The sequence below is a fragment of the Aedes aegypti genome, chromosome 2 (genome assembly GCF_002204515.2).
Source record: "Aedes aegypti strain LVP_AGWG chromosome 2, AaegL5.0 Primary Assembly, whole genome shotgun sequence".
Lineage (NCBI taxonomy): Eukaryota > Metazoa > Arthropoda > Insecta > Diptera > Culicidae > Aedes > Aedes aegypti.
This window is the reverse complement of record NC_035108.1, coordinates 196,921,784-196,935,552: the sequence shown is the minus strand read 5'-3', so window position 1 is coordinate 196,935,552 and position 13,769 is coordinate 196,921,784. Positions and strand designations below refer to the sequence as shown.

The following is a 13,769-nucleotide window of genomic DNA, read 5'->3' as shown; positions in this document are numbered from 1 at the left end:
GCGGCATTGCCTCACGTCCTCCCTTTTATAAGTTTCTACATATTTGCATCCTGTGTAAGGAATCTAATTTTCGCTGAGAACGCGTCGTCGGTCTTTTGGCTGTCGGTCCGTCAGTCACGCAGCGTCGTTTCGACACTATTCCGTGAGCAAATATGTATATATTCGCGTGTCTTGAATAGAAGCAAACATTCTTGTCTCGGAAGATTTATCCGGTGTATTAGTTTGCTACTGCTCAAGCCGGGCTTGCCGAGGTGAGGATGGTTTAGAAAGCTATCTCTAATTGAAAGGTAATATTGTACCTACTGTTGATAGATATGAATGTTCCTAGTCCTAGTTTTAGCTTGAATGCCCTCAATGTGATTTTTGAAAGTTAATTTTGTGCCTAGCATGAGGCCTGGATGCTTAACTTCATCTGGTCAATTTATTGGAACCCCTGTTATCGTGACAACATGTCTACTCTAAGGTTTCAAATAAAGAGCTATTGGTTTAGGAGGGAATATTATAAGTTGAGTTTGGAATCATTGGGAGAAATCTTCCCATTTTTGCAAGTTTGACGAAAAAAATAACATATCCAAACTTTTTTGCAATCTACTACAGATAACACGCAGAGAGATGCAATTTGAATTATGTGTACCCTTAGTGAAATTGTCAAAGAAATTGAAGAAAATCTAACCGTTTTCCCAGTGGTACAATCAAAATGTGTTTGTTGACGAGCATGATTCAAATTTACTTAGTGATGTGATTTTGGGTTATCAAACAATCTTCAATTGGAGAATGATTTTTCCTACAAAACAACGGGTACAATAAACGTTCCTGGTTGTCTGCAGGACAAACAATTGTTTTGCGTGAATCGTAATTGATAAAGTTAATTAATAAGAACAATATACAATTTTTGCTATATTTTTTTCACAAAACAGACAAGGGATCAATAGGTTTAAAAAGTACAGCATAGCTCGAGTGTGCGATGCGTAATGATCCATCAATTCTTACCAAAACAAACACTTACCTCATGCTCCATTTGTTAAAAGACTTATATGCATCGAACTATTTTATTCAAACAGCAGTAGATTAATTACCGCAACTTGACCACACAACGGCATTCGCATGGCTACCCATCCCTTTCAAGGTCCAAAGGGGAAGCCGCACCTCCCGCACTGTTTGACAATGTAATTGCGTGACTTCTGCAAAGTATTTACGTACTACAAGGTAACCCCTTGTATACGTTATGAGGTGGTTTGCCTTTTTGCCTCCAGTCAGTGGGGGGAATGGCAAACATAAGTATTCATGAGGCAACAAAGGCAAAGACGGGAAGGATTTACCGGGAAACTTTCTGACGTAGGTTAGTGAGAACGCACCCTGCCCTGCCCTACTCGACTGTTCTTAATTACTGCGATCAATCAACGGTTTCGAGGTTGGAACGGTTGCCTGTTGTGAGTTTAGAGCCGTGTCTCCTACCCCCTTCTGATGGTGTTCTTCTATTGATCCTGCGAGAAGTACGGCTTGTGGCTTTTGTACTGTACGGTTTACGGGGGTATTCAGGCTTTGTCCAAGGGTGTATTGAGGAGTTTCAAGTCTAGATCCAGATCCAGAAATATTCGATTCGGCTTTCTTTGCCAAAGTTGTTTCTTCTATGTTGTTCAATATGATTTTGTGGTTTATTTTGACAGTTTGCTTGTAGCGTACGTTGTAAGGGGCTGTCCATTGATTATGTAAGGGTTTATGGGGGGAGGGGGGGTTTGAGATTTCTTACGCGCCATACAATTGATTTTTAATTTTCATACAAAAAATCTTACCATGGGGGGAGGGGGGGGGGGGTTGAAAAACCCCGAAAGTTGTCTTACGTAATTAATGGATCGCCCCTAATGTCATTCGAAACACAAAATTCCACATTGTGATAAAAACTGCATGAAAATCTGTTATAAAAAAATAAAAATCAAAGAGTGTCGATTTAGCTTGATTAACATTATATCGTCTGGCACTCTAGGTTCAGGATATCAAGGAATTTTCCATTCCGAAGATCCAGGGCCGGCCAAAAATTGTACCTAGATAGTTTAAGCAGAGCCTGGCTTTGTAGCCGCGGACGTTACTACTAGGCCAAGTAAAGCACCAAGTGTCATATTCAGGAATTTAAATCGATTTGCTATTATAATATTTTTCATTCTTTGATAATCAAGCCATCAAAAATTTCCCTGGCCACGTGCTTGTAACTGGTGAAAATGGAAGAGATCGACAGTCCCACATCATGTGCACGCCTCTGCACAACTGATATTGATCTATAGTCCGCTGCAGGGGAAACTATTCGACCGGGAAAACGACTCTTATTAGCACTTAATTATTCTTACCCTACTGCCGGGGAGACTAATTTCAGGAATTTGTCATTTCCCAAAGAGAAAACAAAAACCGGGGTGTCATCATCAAGCAACGTCCGTGTGCTGTGATTTAGATAAACTGATTTTACTTTTGAGATTTCAAAAGCTTTTCCGAAATAAAATATGATTATCAATTCAAGATTTTCAACCGAGCTGATGGGGTCTTATTGTTGCTTTATCTCTTAGCTCGTCTAACAAAATGTGGCAGTGATAGTGTTGCTTTGCTTGCATCGTTTGCTTGGAGAATTTCCCATTCAAACCCTTTCTCGGCAGTGCAAAACGCAAAACGATAATGATCGTCCCTGGAGGCATTGAGAAGAAAATTAATCTTTTCCCTCGTTTCGCAACAGCAGAGCTCTGGCGGGGTCGAATAAGGCACATAACTATAGATACAGCACTAATTAGTTCAGTTTCCAGCAGATATGCCCGACCCCAGGCCACTTCAGGGCATTCCTCCCCGTTTTCGCACTGAGCTCTGAAAAGCCAGATTTGAATGTGAAATAAAATCCTTCAGCTCACTCCACGCGTTTGTCTTCCATGTGAGGTACCGCTTATCGCTATTTCTGTAAAAGTGTTTCCCAAACGTTACAAAGTAAGCATACCTGAATGCACAAATAACACTGAAAACTGTGAAAATAAGGGCTCGTGACTTGGGGTTTATTGTTTTTTTTTTCATAAGGACAACTTCACCGGTGGTCCATTTTTTGGTTCAATGTTGTATTAATAAGAGACCTATCAAAATTAAATAGACCATAAAAAATAGACCAAATTGCACGCTCATGCAGTGATTATTGTATTTTTTTCGATCCATTTCTGATGTGATCAACGAAAACAAATAAATAGTATTGAACTAGCAAAATTCTAAAGTTTATTGCCGGAAGCTAGAATTTTTCACCTGATCTTTACTGATAAGTGGAAGAGATGCTGATGTGGAAGAATTTATGGAAGAACTTCGGAGCAATTCCCGGTTGAACTACGGAGGAATTTCGAGGATTGCTTGATGAAATGTTCGGGAAAAAATAAATTCCTGGTGGAACTCCGTAGGGATTCCAGGAGGAACTCTGAAGGAATTCCGAAGAGATTCTAGGACTTTTGGGCAATTCCCGGAGGAACTCTGGAGGATTTATCGCAAGATCTAGGAAAATTCTCATAGTAATTCCAGAAGATTTCTTAGGAGGCTCCGGAGTATTTCTGAGGAATTACTGGAGGAAATCTGAAGATTTTCTTAACAAATCCGATAAAATTCCTGAAGGAACAAAAGCGGAAATTTGAAGTAATTACCGGTAGAGCATTTAAGAATTTTCCGGAGAAACTCCTAAGAAAATCCATGTGGAACTCTATAAAAAATCTTGGAGTACCTCACAAAACTTCATGAAACCCCGAAGGATTTGCCAGAGGAGCAACTGATTTTTTTTTTGTGAGGAACTCCGGAGAAATTCCTGAAGGAACTGTGGAGGACATCCGGAAGGAACTCTGCAGTTTTTGAAGTTTTTGAAAAAAATCCTGGAGGATCTTTTAGAGGAACTCCGAAGAAATTCCTGGAAAAACTCCAAAAGAATTCCTGGAGAAACTCCGAAGGAACTCCTGAAGAAACTTCGAAGCACATCTCGGAGGAAGTCCGAAAAAAATCTTGAAGGAATGCCCAGAGTAACTCTTTAGAATTTCTCGCAGGAACTCTGGAGGAACTCCCGGCAGAGCTCTGGAGGATTTCCAGAGGAAGTCTGGGCGAATTGGTGAAGAAACTACGTAGAATTGCTGGAGGATCTCTGAAAATAATCTTTGAGAAATGCCCGAGGCAACTCTGAAGGAATTCATGGGGAAAATCCGGGAAAAAATCTGGTGGAACTCTGGAGGAATCATTGAAAGAACTAATCTAATCTAATCTAATCTAATCTAAGTGCTTGCACAGCCAGTATTGAAAAGCATCCTGGAAATACTGGAAATAATTCCTGTATTTTCTTGTCGACATTAATGTTTGCAGCATATCGGTAATATGTTACAAATATTAAAATGGCCAGGCCTACTGTGCAGACTTGGGTTTGAAGATAATTAAAAAATCAATTGTTGGAAATTGTTGGAAGTGGCGTAGCTAAAATAATTAATGCACACTCCATTGCTGTTTGGACTTCTTTCCTTGGGATGGGACACAGGTATTTCTTCCGTATGCCCTGGCCATGAAGCCTTGGCTTAAGCGCCTTTACTCGCTCTCTGAAACGAAAAGAAAAGTAAATCTGATCCCTCTTTCATTTATGCGATATAGGATAAATGTATGTAAAATCCCAAATTTACAATGTTGAATGAAAAGAATAAATTGGAAACTCCTCACCAAAGTTGCAGCTCATCATGTATCCACAAGCGATAGCAGTAGCACTATTCAGCAGCAAATTGATATCAGAATATTGACATATTCTAGTAGGGTTTTCTAGCAAACACAATTTTAAATTTTTACAAAACGAACACTATCCCCTCGTCTTACTCATTAATCACAGCAACCCACCACATTTAAATAAAGAAGCAATCCTCCAAATGTCAACCAACACACCATCACCTTGGTAGCACATGAGGTACCCGATCATTCGCAGGATTTTTTCACCCTCCGGTCGGCAGCGGGAAACCTTTTCGATTCCCAATGCTTTTAACGAAAAGCGACTGATTGTATCTTTTATCTAAAGATTTCTCCTAATATCACTATTTCCCGTTTGAACTTAACATTAAACTGGAAAGATATTCCGAGCTACAACACACGCGACAACCATCACTTGAGAATGCATTTTCAACTCGACGTTTCATCAATTATATCAAATATAATAACGTATGGCCACTTGCAATGGTAAAACACTGAAATTCACGAGGAAACTTCCGGGAATTAAATAACCATCAGCCGACATTCGGCTGACCACGAAACGCGATATACGGCGCGGAAAAAAAGCACGAGAGCAGAGAAAATGCGTCCGTTCACGCGCATAGCACACTACGATCTTCCCTGGAGGAATCATTGAAAGAACTACGGAAAAATTTCAAAGGCACCTACGAAAAAAATCCAAAAAGATTCCCGGTGGAGCTCTGGAGGTACTTCGGAGCAAGTGCTAGATAAAAACCAGAAGAATTGGTGAACGAACTCCGGAGGAATTTCTGGAGCAACTCATGAGGAATTACCGGTGAAGCTCCGAAATAGTTTAAGGAGGAGCTCTGAAGGAATTTCTAGAGGAACTCTGAAGGAATTTCCGGAGGAATTTTGAAGGAATTCCAGGAGAAGCTCTGGAGCAATTCTTAGAGATAATCTTGGAGCATTCCTGGAGAAACTTCGGATGCGTTGCTGAAAGAACTCCAGAGGTGTTTCTGGTGGAACTCCGGGATTATTGCTTGAAGTACTCATGAGAAATTCCTGGAGAAACTATGGAGGATATTCGAAAGAATTCCTGTTGAACCTCCGGAAAAACTTTTCAGGAATTGTAAGAGCAAACGTTTGGGGACACTAGATAAATTTGTCTGTAAGAACTCCTGGTGGAAATTAAGAAGAAGTTCCGAGAAATTTCTGGACAAAATCCAGAGGAATTGTCGGTGGAAAATAGGAAGAATTTCTGGAAGAACCTAAAACAACGTAGAGGAACTCCGAAGGAATTTCCGGAGGAACTCTAGAGGAAATTCCCGGAGAAACTCTTGAGAATTTTTTGAGGAACTCTGGAGGAATTCGCTAAGGAAATGTTGAGCATTTTTCGAAGAAAATTGTGAATAATTCCTAGTGAAAATCCGAAGGGTTTCCGAGGTATCACTAGAAATCTGAAGCACTCATGAAGAAATTTTGCGAAAAGCCAGGAGGCTTTCAAAGAAATTCCTGGGACTTCGAAGGAATAGCCGAAGGAATAATTTTTAGAGAAACTCCTGAGAAATTCCTGAGGTAACGATGGAGGGATTCCCGGAGGAACCCTGCAGGAAATTCTCCAAAGATATTCCTGAAGGAGCTCGGAGAAATTTCCGGAGGAAATCCGACGAATTGCTCGAGGAACTCTGAAAGATTTCCTGGAGAATCCATGGAGGAAATCCAAAGGAACTCCCGGTGGAGCTTCGAAGGTTCCCGTAGTAACAACGGTAGAGTTCTCGGAGGAACTCTGAAGAAATTCTCGGTGAGCTTTGATTGAACTCCCAGCAAAAATTCTAAAAGAAATCGTGCAGGAAGTTCAAAGGAATTTTTAGAGGAACTCCGAAGGAATTGCTTGAGAGACCCTGAAAAAGTTCATTGAGGAGGTTTCGGATAAATTCTGAAGAAAATCCCTGGAGGATTTTTTGGAACAAAAATCACCGGAGGAATTTCGGAAGGGAATCTTCGGATGTATTCCTGGAGCATATGCCCGGATGAAATCTAGTAGGAAATCCCCGGACGAATTTTAGGAGCAAATCTCCGGAGGAATACCTGGAGGAAATCCAGAAGGAAGTGCTGTAAGAAATTCATGCAAAAATTTCTGGAGGCAATCCGTGGAGGATTTCCTGGTGGAAGTCCCATGAAAAAATCCTGGAGGAAAACCGTGGAGAAGTTTCTGGAGAAATTCTTGGTGGAAATCTTTAGAGGAATTTCTGAAAGATATCTCCGGTAATTCCCGGTGAAATTCCTGGAGGTAATCCCGAATAATTCTTGAAAGAAATCCTCGCAGGTACTCCTGGTGGAAGCCCAATGAAAATTACAGAAGGAATTCCCTGGAGGAATTTATGGAATTCCTTGATTCTTGTAAATTCCCATATGAACTAAAAAAAAATCATCGGAGAAATTTCCTTATTAAATCCCTGGAGCAAATCTTTGGAAAATATTTGAACGAAATCCCTTGAGTAACTCTTGGATAAAATCCCCGGAAGTATTGCAATTGTAAATCTCTTGAGAAATTCATAGCGAAAATTTTCTGATATACTCGGAGAGATTCCTGAAAAACGAAGGAATTTCTGGAGAAAATCTTCGGAGTAATTTCTTAATGAATTTATGGACGAAATCCCCGGAGAAATTGTTATTGGAAATTATCTGAAGATTCCATTAAGAAAATTCCCAAATGAGTTTTTGCAGGGGTTTTGGGAACAATCTACGAAGGAATTTCTGGAGAAAATCACCAAACTCATTTCTGGAGGACTTTCCATGGAGAAATTTTTGATGCAAATTCCGAGAGACACTCCTGGTGGATATTTCCGAATAAATTCTCTGAAACAGTTTCTGGATAAAATCTGGAAGAATTTTATAATGAAATTCCAAGAGGAATTTCTAGACGAATTGAGATGGAGAGATTCATGCTGCAACTCCCTATTTTCTGAGGAAATCCCCGTAGGAATATTGAGAAAAAATGTAATTCTTGCAGCAAATCCCCGGACGGATGTCTGGAAGAAAAGGAATTCCTGAAAGAAATCAAAGGAGGAATTCCCGGTGAAAATTCTGGTAGGCACATCGGAGTAACTTCGGTAGAATTCCTGGAAGTGCTTCTGGAGATTTCTTCGGGTGGACTTCCTCGGGGGATTCTTCGGAGAAATAATATGATGATTCCTAGAGGAGTCTCTGTATGAATTCCTGGAGGATTGTTTTCCCGCCTTCCATCTTAAACCATTCTTTCTCACTTCGTAGACTATCAAAGTTTGCCCCAGCTTCGCTCTTTTAGGGAGAATAATCCAAACTGGTAAACAAACATGTCTCAAACCAGATTTTGAACAGCTAAAATCTTGATGAAATGGCGTTTCATCGAGTTTGTTCTGAATGATTCTTTAGTGAATGAGGCACATATCTGTTTAAAACAGCATTAAGGAACCTTGAATATCTTTTGGCTCAATGCATGAAGCCCCAGGTGTCCAACAGCCAGTTTGAAATGCTTGGAGCATGCGTGAAATGCTCGAGAACTGCTGCTCCAATGGATACTGTACTCGCAACAAAATGATTCAAGAGAAGTGACCTCCATTAAATGGCACTCTCGCTCTTCTGACATACCCCTGTCGCAGAAGTTGGCCCTGTGTCTTTCTACTGCCAGATAAAAACCAGCTGACTGGGCTGGGGTTGAACGAGGTGAAATATAAAGTGAAATAAAATGTGTATTAATTAATATCACTCTGCTCCTGCATCGCCACCTCCAATTTCTTCCCGGACTGCCCCTAGCGAGGGCGGAACGAGTCTTAAACAGTCGGTGATGGAATAGATATACCCCGTTCATATAACTTTGTTCGTGCTCTCGTATACAGTGCCCTCCAGCAGCTCTGCTCTGCGTACTAACTTTGCGTTGTTTTATCTTCTTTTTCAGGTGAGTGAATCATTGCGCTGAAGTTTCGTGTTATTCGTTCGTGTAGAATCGCTGGAGAGGAGACGTTCTGCATCCTGACGGATAATGCAGGAATAAGTACGAGAAAGGGGTTTATGTTCAACCATGGTTAGGTAAGGATTAGTGGATGGATTTATGTATGTTAAATAAAGAGCAATAGATTCAATTTCGATTTTTATGTCATTGTTACATCTTGCCGTATTGAAAATACTTTTAGCTCTTACTGTTAGCTTCAACAAAATTTGTTGATACAGTCATCCCTCCATGAGTCGATGTTCCATACTCGATATCGACTCATGGAACCATACTAAAAACATAAAATCATGGTTACTATGATGGTACCCTCAAACAGCTTTCCAAAGAATAGCTGTTCCATGACTCGATATTTCCATGAGTCGATGGTCCCTTCAATATCGACTCATGGAGGTTTGACTGTAGTGTTTTTATTAATTGTGGTTTGTACTAGTGTTTTTATTAATTGTGGTTTGTACTCGTTTATACTTAGGAATGAAATTCACTAATATTTCCAGAGATTGTCTTGTTTTTATATTTTTGAATTGATTTTCAGTTCATCGAGGAAATGCTACATAAACAATCAAAAAATAAATAGTTTTAGATGACTAAAAGTTTTTATAGATGAATTTGAAATGTTATATATGCAATAAGTTTTAAAATGAGAATTTCCTCAGTACGATTTGTACATTTAGCGAGGCTTGCCGATTTATATAATTACAACAAATGTTAAAGAAACGAGTTTAGCAACGAGTTGCCTACGGCTTTTTTGCAAATACGAAAAGTGTCTAGTAGTTTGATTATTTCTAGGAGAATTGATTCTCGTTGAGTCAAATTTGCATCGTCCAAGTCATTGTCGTTGAGAAATCCAAAGTAATTCGATAAAACCACTAGGACATTACCTTGCCAACTCACACAACGGAACTGAAAAGTATCACTTTTCGGTTATAATGTTTTCAAATGCACTTCCTTGTTATGGTTAAAATTTTCTGAGGATTTCTGTTTGTTTTTCAGGTTAGATGAAATTTCCTGATAATTCCAAGTTTCGAAGTTTTTTTCTGGTATGCAAATTTAATTTAAGATAACTACCGGCGATTGGAATAACGCTCCATATAGATAAAGATATAAAATAGCTACCATGCGTTTCTTTTATTTCGGTATTGATTAACAACGTTATCTAGCAATAACTCAGTTTGCCACTACATCGAAGTACATTTGACTTGTAAGTTTATTTTTTCAACCTTGCGATTTAATCGATAACCATGACCACTTATCTGCTGCTCTCCGGATTGAAAGTACAAAACCTCTTATCTTACCCACCAATGAAGCATCTTTTGCTCACAACCCAGTATCGGTCTGCCGATGGGACAATCGTACATAAAGCAACACCCATAAATTACGGTTTAGTTACTTTAGACTTCGATAATGGGAGCAACGAGAGATGGAGCTAATTACCCAGATCTCGCCTCCCAGTTTAACGTGTTCGTCCAACCGTTTCAAATGGACCTTTTCAGTTCGACTTTGAATCATTATCACTACATACAAGCGGAGTCCTTTTGTAGGACACTTCTCTTACCTTGAGATAATTAATTTCCTCGTTTAGTAGTTCAGTCTGCTCGGAGTGGTGCGCACTTTGCCGGTCCAGCTCGTTTCTGAGATTATCGCAGCTCCTAAAGGCCGGGTGAATGAAATATACGGATGAGTTATTTTTCTTATTGGTTAGGATACTGTTTCTAATGACTTTTTTTATCTTTACATTATTAAGGCTATGATGTTCACTACAAATTTTATCAATAATAAGAATAGAATTTTCTTGTTAGGTAATGTAAATGAATATACAGTAGTTTTTTTTTATTTCCCCAAAATAGAAAAAAATGTCGTGAATTCTACGAAACGGTGGATTACATTTTTAGAAATGATATTTTTTATCGATTCCTATTCAATTCGCAGAGACTATTTGATTTAAGAAAAATTGTTATCCAATCAGTATGAAATTTCATGAACGAGGAATAACAAAAAAAAATCAATTTGAATCACTCATTTAGTTTTATTTCCTGATTTTGGTTGCACAAATCTTAGTTTAAGAATCATAACAAAGATTCAGTAAATATATTTTCATATTGCTTTTTAATGAAATACAATTTACTACTGTAATATTTACCTTACAGTGTGATTTTCCCATACCCTCCACCGTACCGTGATATTTATTTATTTATTTCATGTCGTCAATCAGAGGTGGACCGTTTTGTAACAATTTCTTCTACTACTTCTAATTTCTTCTACTACTTCTTCCTACTTCTCACCTTAGTTTTCTTATGAGCACTTCCACAGTTATTAACTTTGTCTGCCAAAGTTGCCCTTTTCGCATTCGTATATCGTGTGGCATGTACGATAATAGTCTATGCCCAAGGAAGTCAAGGAAATTTCAATTACGAAAAGATCTTGAACCGACTGGGAATCAAACATGGCTTCAGCATGGCTTTGTTTGTAGCCGCGGACTCTAACCACCATGGTGTACAGTGCAATTTGTAAACAAACTGTGCATGATAAACTAGAACCTTTGAAAATTTGGTAAAAAGTGAGTTGCCATTATGTTATCTGTCCTTCAATAAGTAAAAATTTTATTTTGTTTTTTTTTGAAGACTCGCGATTTAGATATGCGAAAAATCAGAAAAAAAGTTGTGCAGGCCGAATGTCATTAGGCCGAAGGCCATAAGGGATGGTACACAAATTATGTCACGCTAAATTTCAACTTTTTCGACCCCCTCCCCCCCCCCTTTGTCACACTTTTTGTATGAGTCCTCCGAAAATTTTGTAAGGATTGTCACGCTTGGCTTGACCCCCTCCCCCCCCTTGGAGCGTGACGTAATTTGTGCATGACCCCTAAGATCAAATGCTGTTGGTCGTTAGGCCGAAATAAGATTTGATCATTTACTACTATTTCAATAAAGCTAAAACTTACATCAGTATTTTTTTCCTTCTTTCAACTAAAGGCTGTCCTTTCTAGTTATATTTCACAGCAGATATTATGGATTTCTAGGTAATGCAAATTATCCTAATCTACTCAGCAAAAAAAATCTTAAATTTACATGACACGTAAACTTCTATGATAATGATGCTAATGCTAAATGAGTTATAACTGAATATTCGAGGATAAATAATAATGTAAACTGTGTCAGTGCATTCAAAAATGCTTGCAATCTTGAGTGAAACTGAAACATTTCATGATCTTACATCCAACATTCGCCAATATTGCATGCTTTCTTGCATCATGAAAGTGAAATTGCAAACAAGAATACTCGGTTTACGTGATTCTAAGCTGAATATTCTGCCAAAAATAATGCACATGGATAGATCGACGGCTTGTCATTCCATGTGCATTATTTATGAAGGAATTTTCAGCGGGAAAATCGTGTAAACCGAGCCGTTTTGCATGCAACATTCTTTGAGAGAAGACTTTTCGCGTTCAATATTAAGGAATTTGGTAACAATGTTGGGCATAATATATGTATGTAGAAAGGAAATTTGGAAATTCTTGGAAAAATCGAAAACCCAATTTTTATTTTCGTTAAGGACATATCCCCTTGGGTACCAAAATGGCCTCTAATATGGCACCTTACTTCCCCCTTCACTTTCCATTCCCTCCTCCCACGCTTCTCACAGTTTTTTGGAGAGCTATCACAAAAAATGATTATTTGAAGTTACTAACCTTATTGTAGAGCGGTGGTTTCTTAACTGAAAGCATTCCATAATGTGTTTTTCACAAATTACCTGTTTCTGAATGCAAACAAGTAGTTATTGCTGTGATTTGTGTTGTTAAATATCACGCACTACCGAATACCTTCTTCTTCACGCACCGTGTTGTTGTTTGAAGGATTTTCGGTGCCCGTTCTAAAATTCACTTTTCATGGTATTTCTTCTCACCGTATCAATTTAAAAATCTGATGCGATACTTGTAACACTTTATGTTTTCTCGCGCCGTGCTCCTGGGAGCAATAAAACACTTAAGTTCACCGATTTGTGCTCGAAAAATAACACCGGAATACGAATTCACTGGGCCAACATTGTTTATGAATCAAATGCGCAGCTCTCACTGATTTGGAAGTGATGTCAGTTTTTATGTTTGGAATTAAAATTGTTTGGATATTCATACACTTGCAACAACCACGTATTTTACAATTTCATAACACTCAGAAGGTGTACAATGTCACAAGTGTTGCAAAACATTTTTAAGCATGAGGAAAACAATGTACTACGCAATTTAACAGCAAAAATGAATACTAGATATTATACAGTACAGTTGACTGTAGAATTCAAATGCATACTGATGGCAACTTTCTCCGTTCGTGAGAAGCGAGAGAAAACTGCCAAAAAAGTAAACAACACACGCATGGTGTGAAAAATGCTTATAATTTTGGTCAAAAAACATGTTTCCACTACCAAATGAAATAAGTTGTGATTTTGAGCTTTAAGGAAGTTGTTGAAGAATTCATATCGACAAAAATACATTTGTATGAAACGTGTGCAAGTAAGACTGCCTACATAATTCTGTAGGTGAAGGTATACATGGAACAAGATGATTTATTTTTGGCCGACGCACATAACATTGTGCTCCGCCGTGTTGAGTGGTTCGAGAGGGTGGTTTAGCGGGTGGCTCGAGTGGGTGGCAACATGATGTTTACGTGCTCAATGAACCTTCACCTTAATGAAAAGCGTGATACTATAGGAAATGAAAACCGGTTTTTCAACCGAGTGTTGATTGGTGAGAAGTAGAGGCGCGTTCAAATTCAAAACCATGGGTAAGACAAACGTTGGCAATATCTTCATGTCCAGTACATTTTTCAAGTTTATGGAATTCTAGAGTGCAAATTGGAAGTGCCTGTTTCCATGTCGGTCTTTAACACAAGACAGAAAAAGTTTCAAGAGCATAGGTTATATCCACTTCATAAGCGATTTTATATTTTATTAAAATGTATATCCTTTTTCAAACTAGTTCACTTAGACAGATTTGACATAAACTAGAACAAACTGTAAAACTCAACACTGATATTATTCTATAACTAGTGGTCCCGGCAAACTTCGTCTTGCCATCAAGTAGGCTGTTGAAATC

At 38.7% G+C, this 13,769-nt stretch overlaps 2 protein-coding genes across 4 annotated transcripts in view; one reads left to right on the top strand and one right to left on the bottom strand.

The window, feature by feature from the left end:
• Positions 1 to 13,769, top strand: part of LOC5575494 (glucose transporter type 1) — an 816,694-nt gene that overhangs the window by 343,500 nt on the left and 459,425 nt on the right. The gene's annotated exons all lie outside the window — the stretch shown is intronic.
• The window catches only part of LOC5578848, a 245,337-nt gene that overhangs the window by 158,012 nt on the left and 73,556 nt on the right, over positions 1 to 13,769 (bottom strand). For both annotated transcript variants that reach the window (XR_002500246.1, XM_021843615.1), the window contains exon 6: positions 10,236 to 10,329. Coding sequence is in view for 1 of the 2 variants with exons in the window: in XM_021843615.1 (XP_021699307.1) it covers positions 10,236 to 10,329 (94 nt within the window). In the remaining variant the exon portion in view is untranslated. The remainder of the gene's footprint in view (positions 1 to 10,235; positions 10,330 to 13,769) is intronic.